This window comes from Pelmatolapia mariae, linkage group LG10_11 (assembly GCF_036321145.2).
Source record: "Pelmatolapia mariae isolate MD_Pm_ZW linkage group LG10_11, Pm_UMD_F_2, whole genome shotgun sequence".
Classification (NCBI taxonomy): domain Eukaryota; kingdom Metazoa; phylum Chordata; class Actinopteri; order Cichliformes; family Cichlidae; genus Pelmatolapia; species Pelmatolapia mariae.
This window is the reverse complement of record NC_086236.1, coordinates 20,885,277-20,901,221: the sequence shown is the minus strand read 5'-3', so window position 1 is coordinate 20,901,221 and position 15,945 is coordinate 20,885,277. Positions and strand designations below refer to the sequence as shown.

General features: G+C 40.4%; 1 protein-coding gene across 1 annotated transcript in view; it reads right to left on the bottom strand.

Moving 5' to 3' along the window:
- The window catches only part of LOC134637829 (ryanodine receptor 1-like), a 52,097-nt gene that overhangs the window by 35,339 nt on the left and 813 nt on the right, over positions 1-15,945 (bottom strand). Inside the window, exons 2-40 of the mRNA XM_063488353.1 lie at positions 12,037-12,156; positions 11,848-11,946; positions 11,458-11,532; positions 11,288-11,366; positions 11,093-11,205; positions 10,907-11,006; positions 10,738-10,834; positions 9,612-9,686; positions 9,353-9,509; positions 9,084-9,248; positions 8,879-9,000; positions 8,573-8,759; positions 8,316-8,451; positions 8,095-8,190; positions 7,757-7,875; positions 7,494-7,627; positions 7,156-7,397; positions 6,448-6,640; positions 6,124-6,340; positions 5,947-6,051; positions 5,748-5,851; positions 5,581-5,664; positions 5,323-5,482; positions 4,727-4,898; positions 4,419-4,609; positions 4,165-4,339; positions 3,873-4,081; positions 3,424-3,782; positions 3,193-3,322; positions 2,834-2,994; positions 2,550-2,712; positions 2,272-2,358; positions 1,932-2,158; positions 1,403-1,841; positions 1,078-1,276; positions 886-978; positions 707-822; positions 414-614; positions 64-175 (exon numbers count right to left, since the gene is read on the bottom strand). Coding sequence (XP_063344423.1) covers positions 64-175; positions 414-614; positions 707-822; positions 886-978; positions 1,078-1,276; positions 1,403-1,841; positions 1,932-2,158; positions 2,272-2,358; positions 2,550-2,712; positions 2,834-2,994; positions 3,193-3,322; positions 3,424-3,782; positions 3,873-4,081; positions 4,165-4,339; positions 4,419-4,609; positions 4,727-4,898; positions 5,323-5,482; positions 5,581-5,664; positions 5,748-5,851; positions 5,947-6,051; positions 6,124-6,340; positions 6,448-6,640; positions 7,156-7,397; positions 7,494-7,627; positions 7,757-7,875; positions 8,095-8,190; positions 8,316-8,451; positions 8,573-8,759; positions 8,879-9,000; positions 9,084-9,248; positions 9,353-9,509; positions 9,612-9,686; positions 10,738-10,834; positions 10,907-11,006; positions 11,093-11,205; positions 11,288-11,366; positions 11,458-11,532; positions 11,848-11,946; positions 12,037-12,156 — 6,013 coding nt within the window. The remainder of the gene's footprint in view (positions 1-63; positions 176-413; positions 615-706; positions 823-885; positions 979-1,077; positions 1,277-1,402; positions 1,842-1,931; positions 2,159-2,271; positions 2,359-2,549; positions 2,713-2,833; positions 2,995-3,192; positions 3,323-3,423; positions 3,783-3,872; positions 4,082-4,164; positions 4,340-4,418; positions 4,610-4,726; positions 4,899-5,322; positions 5,483-5,580; positions 5,665-5,747; positions 5,852-5,946; positions 6,052-6,123; positions 6,341-6,447; positions 6,641-7,155; positions 7,398-7,493; positions 7,628-7,756; positions 7,876-8,094; positions 8,191-8,315; positions 8,452-8,572; positions 8,760-8,878; positions 9,001-9,083; positions 9,249-9,352; positions 9,510-9,611; positions 9,687-10,737; positions 10,835-10,906; positions 11,007-11,092; positions 11,206-11,287; positions 11,367-11,457; positions 11,533-11,847; positions 11,947-12,036; positions 12,157-15,945) is intronic.

Here is a 15,945-nt window from a genome sequence, read left to right as displayed (position 1 = left end):
AAGTCAATGTAACGGTAGGGACAATTTTTCAATGCATACTTGATACAGAAAGTGAAAACTGACCACAGTGTGCCAGCAAAGCATTGTGAAAGGCGGCCAGAGATTCGCGGACTTCATCAGGAATTGGGGACTCTTCATCCTCAACAGAGTTCTTGAAGTTCATGAGCATGTTGACCTACAGTGAGGTTAGGAACAGGCAAGTATGATCAGTTTTTACTTTAAGGGATGTTTCATGGTAGTACATGAGTAGCTAAGTCCATTTTATATCAGGCACAGTTATTTTTCCACTTTTCTGTTGAAATAAAACACAGACAAATAAAAATGTGTAGAAATGTAGCCAGTTTTTAAGAAATATTTTTAGCATTTATTTATACAGTTTAACAGTTAACAAATGTACTCTGTTTTCTTCGTACTTGCTCCTGTGGTGGGGAGCGAAATTCACGGGTCTTGCGAGCAGTCTCGGCAGCACTCATGGTGAAGGCCTGCATGAGTTCATTGTAGCGCTGCCTCTGGTTGGACTGTATCTGGCTGACAAACTGGTCAGAAAATGCAATGATGGCCTCCACTCTATGACGTAGCTCACAGTCACAGAAATACTGCAGCAGAGTGCACATCTAAAGGACAAAAGCAAAGTGAATCAGCATTAATAAAGTTAGATATCAAGCATTCGGAAAGAGAGTTCCTTTGAATACACAAACTGTCATACCTGCAGTTTCACAGACTCTGGTAGCTTCATCTGGAAAAGTCCTTGCTCTAGATGTTCTTCTTTTCCCTCCCCGCCCGTCTCTAAAGGTTTCACCTCTTTCTCTGTTTCCTCAGCTCCTTTCTCACCATTTACCGGGTCTGTCTCAACCACTGTTTCCTCATGTTGCACGATAGATTCACCCTCCTCTAATGCTTCTTCTTCCTCCAGTTCTTCCTCCTCTTCTTCATAACCCAACCCATCATCCTCAAATTCCTCTTCTTCTTCCCCCAGGGCTTCCTGCTCCCCTTCTTTAATCGCTGCTACTTTGGGAAGGTCCTTCTCTTCTTGCACCTTGGCATCCCCCTCACCAGGCTCCTCCGCTTGCTTGCCACTAAAGACTGTGGGCTCAATCATCTTCAGGATGTGTGTGACATCTTCATCATCAAACACACCCATTATGAGAAGGGTACTGATGAGCTTTAGGATTGGAACAAAATGAAACTCAACACTGCCTCCCACAGGATCTCTCATGGCTTGACCTCCATCCTGCACTGCCTCAGTCAGCATGTTCAGAGCTTTGGTCTTTAGCACCTAAAAATACAATATGTTGATTAAATGTAAGGTATAATGTATATAATATACAGTATAATGCATGTAAAAATGTGATTATTAGTAAATTCAGAGTTGCCATTAAGTGCAAAGACACCTCAGTCTTACCTGTAGGGGAATGACTGGACTAAGTGTGTAAATATCTTGATCTGTTCCCACAAACCCAACAGAAGAGAAATGAAGTTTTGGACGCAGACATGTAGTTAGGCCGACGCCAGGTAAAGCGTGAGATTTGTCAGAGTACAGAGTGATACTACGTGTTTCTTCTGTCATTGGAACTATGAATTCCTTGTTGGTCCCCAGACGATTCCTTTTAGCTGACTCCAGGTGCATGCTGATGAGCAGGTCATAAAAGCCGCTTCTCATTGGTCCAGGTAGGTAGGTGTTCTCTATGGCGTAAAAGAGCTGCGATTCATCCACGTGGCTGCACAAAGCATGTGCCACACGGTTGTTTCCCAGTGCACAAACTGAGCTGTATAGCTTCAGAGTATGGTAGTGGAACTTCAGCAAATCCATCCGTTCAGACAGCTCCAAGATGTCAATACACCTATTTAAAGTAAAGAGATTTGCTGAAAAAAAACACATCTTAGCATCTTTTAGCAATAAAAAATTAATACAGCAGAGATGCAGATCTGACCTGTTTTCCTCGGGGATGTGAAGGGCCATCATAGTGAGTGGCTCCGTACACTCCACCATCCAGCCTAGTCTCTCACTAACACGTCCCATCTCTGGAGCTAGGAAGTTGTTGGGCATTCGGCTCCAGATAACTGGAGTTAACATCTGGACATCCAGTCTAGGAGGACACTGGGGGACTGGATTTTTGCGTTCACTCCGAAACATCGCGGCTGAGATCGGCATGATGTTCTAGCAAGACAAATGAGGCATTAAGAAAGGCTGTTACACAACACGGCCGATAACTGGAAACTGTATTTCCTATTTTGAAGGTTGATTAAATGCAGCAAATCTTTGCGACTGACCTTGAGCTTGCCTAATTCAAACTGAACCACATTCTGACTGGAAGGCAGAACAAAGACAGCCGGGAACAATTTTGTGTTTGGCTCCACCTGAAGGAAGATAATTTCACACGAATACAGAATTTAACCAGGAATAGAATAGAATAGCTCTTTATTGTCATTGTCTATGTACAATGAAATTGTGGGTGCTCCATGCCAATATAAATAGTAAGACAGCAGGAATAAACAACAATATATACAAGCAAGAGGAAGGCCTAATATCAGACTGAAAATTATCTAACCTGATAAAATGTATTGATCTCTTTTCCATTTCCAGTGAAAGTCATTAGTCCAGTGTCCAAATCAATGAGACAGCCAATCACAAAATCCTCCTGACTGACTCGGGTCTGCTGGGAGCTACTGAACTCCCCTCCCCATACAATATAGCAATTGCTGCGTTTGATACTGAAAAAACAAAGAAGAACCAAGAAACCAGTTGTGTATGTTTGTCATATTCAATTGGAAACACAGGCTTTTTTTTGGGGGGGGGGGGGGGGGGGGGGGGGGCTTTCCATAATTAACATACCTGTCATGAATGTTGCCTTTGTCATCACCTACAGTCACAGTTACATTTCTGACTTTGCTGATATCAAAATGAGGGTCGTACTGGTGATAGTCAGGTGTTATCCAGCCAACCCACACGCCACTTAGCTCCTGTCCAGCAAACACTCGTACTGAGTAATAGTACTGGTGAATGAAGGAGAAAAAGAAGTACACAAAAATTATTTAATGTGAAAATCATCGATCATAACTGTTAAAAAAGGCAGTGTTTTTTTTAATATAGTTTGTTAATGATTTCATACTGGCAGTAGAGCCATAAATGGCAAGTTTAGGCATGAACTTTATATGTTTATGAATATAATAACTACATAAGTTCAGACATACTGTAGTGGTATTGAGGATGATGTCTATGTCATCCCTGTCATCTGGTACTACATCTTCCACTAAGCGGGGCATGGTGGGTACAACTGGGGGTGGAGTTATTAACGCTGCCTTTTTAGCCTTGAAAAGGAAACTGCAAAGAACAACAGCAATTACACTACCGCTCACAAACACAGTATCCCATCGGTAGATTTGACACATCCACTTCTAAAGTGGTGCTATGTGATTCCATACCCTTTCTTTTTGCTTTTCTCAGTGGAGGCATCCTTCTCATTTTCTCCATTTTTGATAGCAGGCGTCTCTTTAGGAACTGAGGTTTCCTTCTTCTCTTCCTCCTGCTCCTTGCGAGTAGCAGACTTTTTGAGTATTTCAAAATCAGAGCCTGGGTCCACCTCCAACACTTCATCCTCAGGGATGGTCAAAGTGCGAGTAAGAAGAGTGGTCCCTGCTGGGATTTTAAAAGTCTCATGAAACTCAACTGGCATGCTGAGTCTGAAGAAGAGCAAATCTATGTTGGCATTCTGAGATCCAAATGTCTTGTGGGTCGCTTTAATACAAGGGGGGGTATCAACTGTCCCATCAACGCGTGACACCTAGTGCACAGACAAACAGGTCTTGATTGTGATCTGGAAATTACGTATTCAGCATGGAAACAAACCATTGTAACAGATGATGTACAGTACCTCAATGTGAGGATGATCAGCTGGGACAGGAATAAACTGGGGAAGGCTCTTGCTGAACCACATGGTAATGTCTCTTTTCATGTTGATAGCAAAGGGTTCAAACCCTTCCTGTAGGCCACAGATGGTAAAGTATTGAAGACTACTGACGTTCTGACCCAGGTTGATCCTGCCCACCTGAGACAGGCCCAGACTGCACACAGGTATGAAGCCTGGAGGTGTTTGAAACATGCATGAACACACACATGAAACATGGAATACACATGCAAAGGTACTCACTTTTTATAGTACCTACCTTCTCCTATCTCGATATCCTTAAAGGCCATCTCTGAGCCCGAGTCACTGATCAGCATTTCTCCATTGAGTGTGAACATGATGTTCAGCTCAGTGAGGTCAATCATACAACCCACCACATCACCAGATTGCCACTGACGGCCAAATGGCTCATTTCCTATGTGCCAACGTTGGGCCTAAAAACATTGTAACTTTGTAGTTTAATACCAGACAGATGTAGGCACCCATCATAGTGTAGAAACTACGGTCTCCCACCTTAAAGCCATTGAAGACATACGCCAACTCATCTGCACCAAGTTCAGTGTCTGCGCGAACATTGGGCCTGGACCAGCCCACTCTCATCTCTCCAACTGTCACAGCTTCAAACTCAAAGTACCACTTCCCCTGTGTAACAGCGTAAGATTTCTCTGCCCTGAACACTCTGATTTTATCTCCACGGGAGCTGCCTGGTCCATGTCCACCTATAAAAGCACAAACCCACAAATGAACACTTCAACAATTAAAAACCTTGTAAATTTCTTTAATAAAGGATCTTCCAAGATGATGTTAAAAACATGATTTACTGCTTTTAAATGGTGGAAACTTACTGCTCTCCTGATCAGGTGGTTCTATGTTGTAACCGTAACCGATCAGAGTGCGAACAGCGGCACAAACCGTGTCTCTGTTGGTCTTTTTTGTCTTTTCATCCAGGAGGTTATAAGGAACCAGACGAGGATTGCGCTTGTTCATAATGTCCTTTACAAAAAAATAATACCAAACATTAAAATATAATTACACACATTATAATTATTTTTATTATTACTAGCAAATCCCTGTGTTACATGTGGGAAAAGGGGGGCATTCTAGCATGCATATGCTATGACCATTATAGTACGATGATATGGAACATTATATTGTGACACATCGGCATTTTATTTGGAGTCAGTCAGGAAAATTTGTTGCAACTTATCTCTCAAGTGCGCAAATATAAATGATTTTGGAATTTCTATAAAATATTTGAAAATAGATGCCACAGACATGTTGGCATCAGGATTGATTTACTCGTCTGGGAGGAGATTGGGAACACACACACACATCAGCAGACATATGCTACAACCATACTAGTATGATGATAATGATGATTATCATTTTTGTGACTCCATAGAAAGAATGGTGGTACCTGGACAATACTGTATGTCCATCCCTGGCGGACTCGGTCTCTTGCCCAAACATTGTGTCCATTTTCTGCCAGTCTCTCCACTAGAGTGTTTTGATTAGGAGTCAGCTTGACATGGTTAAGGTCCAAAGGGGCCGGCTTGTATCCGTTACTCTGCATGTACCTAATTAACAATGCTATGTGATCAAAATGGGTCCTGGAGAGCCATGTGTTATAAAAATAACTTCACGAGTTAAGGTTATTAATGTTTTTGTAGCTCACGTTTTAGGGAGTTTGGTCCTTTTGAGATTCTCTTCTGCTTTCTCATCTCCCATTCCTACATGACAGCCTAGTGCCAACAGAGTCCTGTGAAATGAATCACACAAAACATTAGAAACACAAACAGATTAAAGCCCAGTGCTGTTAATTAAGTGAAGAATCCACCGTACTTCAGTGTCTCTCCAGACATTGCCAAATTATAGTTCTTCTCAGGTTCAGGCAGACTCTGGAAATCTACCAGGCAGGGGTGCAGCTTCTTGTTATCGTCACGAAACTTTTAACAAAAAGTGCAAAGATTTTTAAAACAAAACAGCTGATGTATACAACAATATGTTCTGTGGGAACCATAACCAGGACTGAATCACTTACTGGTCCATACGTCCACCCTTGTTCAATGCGGGTAACAGCCCATAACTCGTGGCTATTTTCTGCGAGCTTCTCTCGAATGCGCTCCAAATGAGGTGGAAGCACAATCTGAAATAATACTCAAAAAAATCAGCACAGCATGAAGAAAAGAAAATGAAAGCAGTAAAAACTGGATTTTACCTGTATAGTGTCGACTGGGCAAGGTGTAAAGGCTGTATGTGAAAGGGACTGAGTTGGACCCAGCAGATTCCGGACGCCATCAAAATCATGCTTATACTCTTTGATGGGCTCGATCCGCAAACGGTCCCTGGGTAGCACTGCTTCATAGCACGGAGCGTAGCCTGGAGGTGGAAGAAACTTGAAATGCCCATGACGACCTCCAAGAAGAAATCGCAGTCTTTTGGGAAAAAAAATGACATGACAAAACAATTATTTAAATACCTATAATGCAATTATTAATAAATAAAATCATAATATCTACTCGATAAATGCACAATATCCCACCTTATGCCTGCAGAGAAGCTCACAACTGGAAAGAACAGTCCATCTAGGTTGAAGTTCTCAAACATTCCCTGAACAGGATGGCCATTTATACGAAAGGAAATGCTGGGCACGCTCAGATCCAAGCAGCAGCTGACCACATCCTCTGCTGCCAGGAGGTGCTGATTTGTTGTGGCGACATGACGTGGAACACGTCCTGCAGACACATGGAGTAAAATTATATTTTACAGTTTACTATTTCTGAAATTCATACAGAAGACTTATCAGCAAAAGTCTGCACTAGAGTTGGTGCTGAAGATGCAAAAAACTTCTGAAAGTGTGTGTATGGGGATGTTTTTACACATAAGGGATTAAGCTGCTTCCCTTCATTAGACTCGTGATAGGAGTGCCACCAGAGAGACAATTGAATGGTGTTCTTCCACTCCTACAAGGAGCTGCACATGACTGCACAAATTAAAGCCTTGTGGAGACTCCTCTTGGATTTTAAGAAAAAAACAAAATGGAAGCTTATTTGGAAACTTTCTGTTAATATCCAAGAACAATCTACCAAAACGTTCATGAAATAGATTAGAAATAAGGCAAGGTTTTTGAAACCTCAATTTTAAGTAAACAAGGATCGGGCAACTGGAAGTCGAAATACAACATCAACAATGGCTGGAAGGGAAATAAACAATACTGTGTACATTTACCATAAACCATAGTAGATTTTACCTGACCAGAGGTGAAGCCCATCAAAACCATAAGAGTAGAGATCATCTCCAACCCCGTTACCCCCCCAGCCTTCTCCTCCACCAGGATAAGGACTGTAACCCTCTGTCAGAGCCCAACCTACACGGAGATGATATGGCTGAGCTGTAAGGAACGGCTCTACGTGGTCCACCATCACCTCAAAATACCACTTCTTATACTGAGTGGATCCTTCGCAAGTTCCAAGGAAAACATTGGGTCTCATGCTGAGGTAAGATCACAATAAAGGAGGAGTCACAGGAGTTGCTTAGATACTTTGGTGAAATCAACAAAGATGACGCATTCACTGTAATCTGACCCACCTGGTTACATAGTTGATGATGTTAGTTTGAAGTAGAAGGTCACGTCCTGGTAACAGATTCTCTGTGATGAGATTCTGATTTGACCTTACAGCGACCCCATTACACACACAGAGGGAGCAAAGCACATCCAAGACCTGTCAAGAAAAGGTTTATAGAATCTAAGACTCACTGCATTTTATACAGTAAGTATGTTGAGAGCAATAAGTTCACATGCTGCAGGTTTTTGCAGTATGCTCAGAAAACAGCGTTGCAGCGTTTCTGACCTTGTGATTGCGTCCATGCTTATCCAGCAGAGAGATGATTGATTTGATGTGATTCTCTTGAATAATATTCAAAACCTCTGGACTCTCAATCAGGACGCAATATAACACCTCCAGGATTCCTATTGTCGTAAAAAATATGACAATATATGAATACACTGTAAAGTTTTGGGCTTTATATTAAATTGCAGAAGACCAACATAGTAAATGCATATGTTCTCAGAAAATAACTATATAATGCAAATGAACACAGCACAATAAATTCAGTTTTATCAACCCTCTGTCGTTATAAAACAAAACCAGTTTCCATCAGCTAATAAACAGATTCATGTCCTAGATACCTGAAGATGCTTCCAAACGATCCAGTTTACTGACCAGCCAGTCAAGGTTGTCGCAGAAGAGGGCGCAGTTGGCACGGTTACCTCTGATCAAAGAAGCTGATCAAAGAAAAGATTAGAAATGCAACAGACTCACAAACAAGAAAAGTGTCCAGATGTGGTAACACTAATGATTATTAGTCTAAAACAGTGAATGAGTGAAATAAACCATAATCTGCACATACCTAGCAATTCATACAGTAAATTCACAATCTCTTTCCATGACTCAGCAGCTTCTTCCCCAGCATACTCTGAGAAATGGGCTGCTGTGTTGTACACATTGAGGCGATCAACGCAGTCCAGAACAAGCGTAATCATTCCCTGTTACAAGCAATAAAAACTGAAATAAAAGCACTGACCAAAAATTAAATCTTTCAAATAAAATGTTCATGCAGAATTCAGCTGTTCTCATGAAGAGTGAGTTCTCATTATCCAAACTAACCTCTTCCTGAAAAAGGTTCTGTCTGTTTTTTAAGGAGCGGAGCTTGAACTGCTTGTCCTCGTGCTCCAGTTCCTCTTCAGGGGGTCGGAAGTAGAAAATGAGATCCTGCAACGAGAGCACCACTGTGTCCATAGGCAGAGACGGGGCATTGGCAGATTTATTTTTTCCACTTAGAGCATCAAGTCCTCTGGGAACATAAAGAGAATACAGAAGATATGAGAATACCACAACAAATATGACTTTTTTTTTAAAAAAAAACAAGAAAATGACTAATATAAAAGATTGAAATAACATATAAAATGCTACTTGATGAACTGGTTGAAGAGGCCTGTTGTGCTGTAAATCATCCTGGCAGCTTGAGACTCTTCAGTCTGTGATCGAGCAACCGTGAGGGCATCATCCATGTGACCTTCTTTGTGGAGTATGGCCTACGAATCAAACATGGGTGTTCTTCAAACATAAGTATATACTCAACACTCATAAATAGAAGAGTAAATGCTTTCTGCTTTACCTTTCTCTTCAGAGGACCTAGACGTGCAGATTTGGCATCAACAGCAGCATATGTAAGCCACAGGCCAGATGAAACATGCTGTACAAAGCACATGGACTCTCCATACTTGATCTCAGGTATGCCCATGCCCTCCACATCTCGTTTCTGGGTCACTTCAATTTTTTCCTGTAGTTTAAATAAAAAGTGTTCCCTTTAAGACTGTTATGAATATCTACACTTGTGCTAAGAGACAGACACTGTCTTTTATAGATTTCACTTTGTACAATGACCTTTGAAATCCTGAAGCAGAAGGCTGACATCCTGGAATTTGCCTTCTCTGGGTCCACCAAGAGAAGTCCTTTCTCCTCATCCAGACAAAGGTATCGGCCTGTTGTTATGTGACGTATCCGGAAAGACTGGCCCCACTTAATGTGGCCTCCACTCCAACTACCAACGGGCACACACAAATGAGCATCAGCCACAACATGAAGTCACTCTAGTCATTCCGTCAACATGAAGTCATTCCTGCGGAGGAATCATCATACTTACGCAATACGTAGTGGCTCAAGTCTCCATAAGGATCGAGCATGACTGCATACTGGGCCTCCTTCATAGTGAGCAACTCTGGAAAAAAAACATGCCAGTCAATGATGTGCAATGTGCATCAGGAAATTTCAAGCTTGAAAATTCCAAAATATTAGGATTTTTTTTTATATGCAGCAATCATTTTAGTTCATGTGCACACTATGACAGTTTAAGAGCTTTCAAGATCAAAGATCATAAGTCCAGACCAATGCGGTCTTGACTTCATAGTGCAATTTTAAAGTGTACTATGAAGCATTTTTCATGTAAATGCTTTACTATTGCCAACACATAAAAACTACACTTAAAGGGAAATGTTAAAACTGACTGAAGTTCCCACAATCCAAGTTTCCTCTGACTGACTGTGGACTGATTTATATTAAAGGTGCTCAAATTTGCCTATACAATGGATGTCACATTTATTCCTACTCATCAATACCTTGCCCCAGTACCCTAAAAGCAGCTCCCTAACAACAAAAGCTGTTCCAGCACACGATAGACTGTAAAGGGGCATCCACACAGGAAGCAACTAGCAGTGACAGTGCAACCAAAGACCACTGAAAGTCAGCGACGGGAGATAGGCAGTCTATATTTACATTTTTGGTCAACTTTGAGACCAGCAATTTAAGAGGCTACCAATAAGAACACAGGATACCATTGATTGGCATTTGGCTGGGTAGTAAATAGTTTAGAGGATTACCTAGGCAACCAGAACCTGGATTGACCATTTGTCAAAGACGAAGCAATGGATGACAAGCAAAACTTCACATATGGCCAAAAGCTCAATACAAATAATATTTTTCTACCAACAATGTTAGCTAGCTAGCTGCTATCCTGTGACGCTAGCAGTTCATCAGTCTTAGCAGGAGAGACAATGTTGGCTAACATTAGCCATAAGAAAGACCCACGTTGGGGCTTTCAATACAGTCTTATAACGCCACACGCTACTAAAAAACAGCAAGCCCTAAAAACGTTTTAAAAAGTCTGTGACAGAAATATAGACATGTAAAGCTAAAACAATTAAAACCTACGAGTTTGGTATTTATGTAGTTAATATCGAATTGCATGTACTGCCATGAAAGACACTGGTCACCTGCGCTGGTCGTCCCCTTGGTCAGCTGCTGGGATTGCCAAACACTCGTCCATGTGACCGTGGAACAGCCGGAGCACATACCCTCCAATCAGAAAACCTAGAGACAAAGAGCTAGGTTAGGGTTAGGTTTATTGTTTTGGTTTTTTTTAGCAGAAAGAAAATTACATACCTTCAGCTAGTTCACATCCAGACATTACAGGGGTCATGGTCCACAGAGTTTGCATGAAGGAAGCATCTACCATTAAATCACCACTGGCATAGGACAGGTGCTGCAAAGAGAGAGTGTAGATGGTAATATTAGTAATACAGACTGTAAGCTCTGACTTTTGATGCAAGTAAACGCAGTCGTGGTTACCAGGTATCGCTCTGAAGAAACACTGACAAGAATGAGGTCATCTCCCACTCTGACCTTCTCTCCTTCAGACCTTTGCTTAGAGGCTGGGTGGATGGTCCACCAGCAGGCCTCTCCTGTAGTGGATATACAGATTTAAAAAAAAAAAACCTACATCGGAGTCTGATGGACATGTTGAGCAAAAATGTTCGTAGTCACCTGTGGAGTCTTCCTGCAAGCCCACATCAAAAGCCAGTTTGTCTGTCAGTGAGCGCGACGTAGTCAAACAGCTCAAGTACTGCAGTGGAAAGACAGAGATAACACTTCCAATCAGCTTTAAGAAGACGATATGATGGAAAAGCAACCACAGTAACTGCAAATGTACTCACCATGCTGGAGTGGGTGTGTTTCAGCAGGATGGCATGTCCATACAGGAGGGTTCGATGACCCCCACCTTGTGACGACTGAGTGGAGAAGGTAGAAGAAGATTCAGTGGTTAATGTATTAATGAGATAAGTTGATTGTAATATTGTGAGCAGGTTATCAGAAACAACTTCAATAAATTATGACACACTGAAAACTCAGATTTAAGTACTGGACAAAAGGAAACCTGAGCAAACCTACCCATTTGTCCAAATCGACTGCCTATGGTTGGCAGGTGGGAGATGTATAAAGTCAGAAAAGAAACAACATGAATATAAGTTGATTGCAGCAAAAGATTAAATCAAAGAACTTGTATGTATTATATCACATGTAACCTTGTAACCTCTAAATCTTACCTCATCCACAGAGGAGTTGGACAACATCTCCTGTAATGCTCGCACAGACAGGGATTGCTCCAAAATGAAGCAGCAGATGGCGAGGTCTGGAGGGACATTCTGAAAGACACAACAACCAGTCAGCTTGGTGAACAGCAGCAATGCAAGCTCTCAAAGAAGTTATATCATTGCATTGTGTCCTTTAAATACCTGAGCATTCGATGTGGTCTCGAGAAAGCACAGACGATTTCCAAAACCTTCACATGACAGGCACAGCTTGATCTGTTCCTTAAGAATAGATGCAGTGCACTGCAGCACTACATGGTCATCCTACAAGGATAAAATAAGCTTGAAGCAGAGTAGGCATTTTGACAGGAAAACATGCAAAGAGGGGTCTGTCAAAATAGCCTTTGAATCAACGAATAGTTTGGATTTCAAATGAACAATTACAAAAGCAAAGTGTTTCGGATTAACCATTCTGTTTATTCTGAAACATTTTTGTTTATATAGAAAAATATTACAAATGAGCATACACCACATTCTGTCTTTTGAGATTACCTAATTTTCAGTTATGCTAGTAACAGCTAGTTTAGTGTTCTGATATTGATGTAACAGACATCTATAACCTGAAATGCATTTAAGCAAATCTTAGATTTCATGGTGCATCTTACTTTTCATGGGTAAGCATATTTAACTTTTAATTAGTCACGCTGATAGGTCCATATTGACTGTACTATATTTATAAACAGTGACGTAACAACCAAAACAAGAGGTGTCAAACATATTAAGAAGCAACGTAATGTAAATGCTCGATTTTTAACACTATATAAAAATGTATATCTATATGTATGTTTTTTTTTTCTTTGACCCCCAACTCCTCCTACACCATCAGGAGCTGGGCAACCAAACTTGGCACATAGGTGCATCATGAGTTCTTATTTATATTGGTTTTTATGACATCATCATATTGCCTAGCAGCAGACTAAAATAACCTGCTTTTAATCACTTTAACACCTTATAGAACAATTGTAGTATCTTTTTTATACAACAATTGCAGCTAATTTCTTTCCATAAACCTCAGTTACGCATGAAAAAATATACTATTAACACCATCAGGCTGCCTAGAAACCTGGCAACAGGCTAAAATGGCCTATTTTTTTGCCTTTACATAGCTAGAATTTCTTATTAAAGCATCCTACTGTTTTATTATCGTGTCATTTTTAACTACAAAAGCTGATTTATACTTCATATATTAAGTATAAAGTATTAAGTATAAAAAGTTCATGCTTTTATGAGGTGTTATAGGTACAAAAATACTTAAAATGGGTAACTTTAAGCATTTATGTGGCTGTTACACCTTATAAAAGCATCATGTCCTTTTAATTTAATGGCCAACAGCACAAACAGGCTGAACAACACTGTAGCACAGGTATGTACTGTTTAATTTAACAAACAACTTGCTTAACAACATGAATAATAAAGTTGAGACAAATGAATCAACCTGCAATAAAATGTGATTTTTCAAGCTACTCTCCAAGTTTGAGCCTCTGTGTTGTGTTACTTTTCAGTGCATGTCACTGGCCACAGATCCCTAAGCCCCTTCCTTTGGCTCTGAGACCCCAGCACAGTTATCTATTTCAGGCGGCTGCACCTGCTGTTCACACATCCCTTTCTGGAAAGCGAAAGATATTTAGGATTTGACAGCCAGGAAGAAAATCTCCCCACATTGCACTTGTTCAGTAACACAATTACTCATGTTTTCAAAGGAGAGAAATGTATAAAACCTTACTTTGAGGCAACACAACTCAAAATTTCACACACTGCTGTATTTAAAAATTGCTAAATATTCTATTTCTTTCTCCCCCTTAATCATACCACATGCTTACAACAAAGAATATTAAAAGGAGTTTATTGATGGTCAGAACTTGGAAAAAAAAAGTCTGAAAATTGATACTGGTATTTACACTACTATACATCTATTGTGGTGTTGGAGCACCCTGACTCAAGTTAAATTTTCATTTATGGTGAATTCTGAAAAAAACAACAACAACAATTTAAACTAAAAACATAAATCAATGAAATACAACCCAGAAATGACATATTCTCAGTCTTAGTTTTTCAGATCTTGAATAAAGTTAATAAAGTCTGTTGGTATTAATTGTCCAGTACAGCGACGCAGGTCTAACACTGTAATTCTACGTTTTCTTTTTTTATATTACTCAGTTTTAGCATGACTTTAAGATAATTATAACCTAATATCATATTAACATAAAAATACAGTCTTATTATTGTCAATTTAATTTTATGATCTGATCACAGTCTTTTCATATCTTTAACCTTTGGCATAGTCAAGTCAAGTCTGTCATTTACAACCTTAAAGCAAAAAATACTGTACATCTTGCAGTCGACCTTAAAGACCGTTCAGCAAAATATTATAGAGCCTTCATAAACTGACAGTCCTACGGGAACCCTGCAGGATCACAACAGCAGTTTTGATCAGGGCAGCTATTATGCATTTCCCCTCAATGTAGTAATATACCTACACTCACTAGTCATTTTATTAGGTACACCCTGCTTCAGTTATCAGTTTGCTCCCCCTTTTGCCTTCAGGACTGCCCTAATTCTTCATGTAATGGATTCAAGGAAGGTATTGGAAACATTCCTCAAAGATTTTGGTCGATATTGACAGGATAGCATCACACAGTTGCCGTGGATTTGTTGGCTGCACTTCTATGATGTGAATCTGGATTGATGATCTGGTCACTGTGGAGACAATTTGAGTACAAGTAACTCACTGTCATTATCAGGAAACCAGACTAAGACGATATGAGCTTTTTTATATGAGCTTCGTGATATGGCACGTTACCTTGCTAAAAGTCACAGTGTGGTCTTCTTCCACTATAGCCGATCTGCTTTTAGGTTCAGTATACTACATGCAGAAGAGCATCTTCTTTTGTAATGAATGGTTATTTGACTTACTGTTACTCTCCTATCAGCTCAAAGCAGTCTCCTCAGCAAGACAGTTTTGCTGGCAGAACTACTGCTCACAGGATATTTTTTCTTTTTTGGACCACTCTGTAAACCCTACAGCTGGTGGGAAAATCCCCTTAGGTCAGCAGTTTCTAAAATACTCAACAGTCAAAGAATCCTCTCCAGACACATAAAGAAGGACACTGTAAACCTTTAAGCATTTATTGCTTATTATTCCTTTTAGAAGGATGAGTTTCTGCCTGGCTGTGTGGGTGAAGTTGTGGATTTTACTTCACTTTTGGTTGTACTTTTGGTTGAATCTGAAACTATTCGATCTAGGAAGCACTTCTGTCTGATGTGTCTCAGCCTTCATTTTAACAACCAAAGTTCAGTCGTGGCTACAGTGACAGTGACAGCTCAGTGAACCTTGGCAGTTGTCGGTGTGAGAGCTGTTGCGATTCAGCTTCTCTACTTCTCTTTGAAAACGTAGTGGTAAAACACTCCACTAAAGAGCTAGCACTACTGTAGTAATGCAGTTCTCAAATGGACTGAAGTAAGCAGGTGCTGAAATGGGCCAAGCTTTGAAACTGTTAATCCTCACGCAGTAAATTTAGACCTCAGCTGAGTTCAAGACGAAAAGCAGCAGACTGACAGTGACACATTGTTGACATATTTTACTTAGTGCTCTGTTTCAAGGCGAGAGACAATGCCAAGTGAAAATGTGTGCTTCTTAGAATTATGTATAGCAGCTTCAAGGTAAAATATTTACAAGAAAACGCATTTAAATTTCAAAGAGTTCACATTGTTCCAATTATCTGTTAAGGGCACCTGTTTAAGCACAAAGTAGCAGACTGCAGAACACACACATTTAATCGAGAAGGAACAAAGAACTGTAAAGATGAGAAATTCTCATAACACAGGATAATGGATAATCAGCATCTGGTTTGTGCTATTTTGAAGGCTAGAGTTACTACACTGCACATGTTCAACCACTATGTTAAACAAGTGCAACATATACAGACCATCCAAATAAAGAGTGTTACATTGAGTTGTCTGATTGCAAGGCCACAATGCCCTTCTGCAGTCAGCTTTGGCCCAGAGATCTAAGAAGGAAATCTGATAGCCCAGCAGAGGGTACTGTAGCAGAGA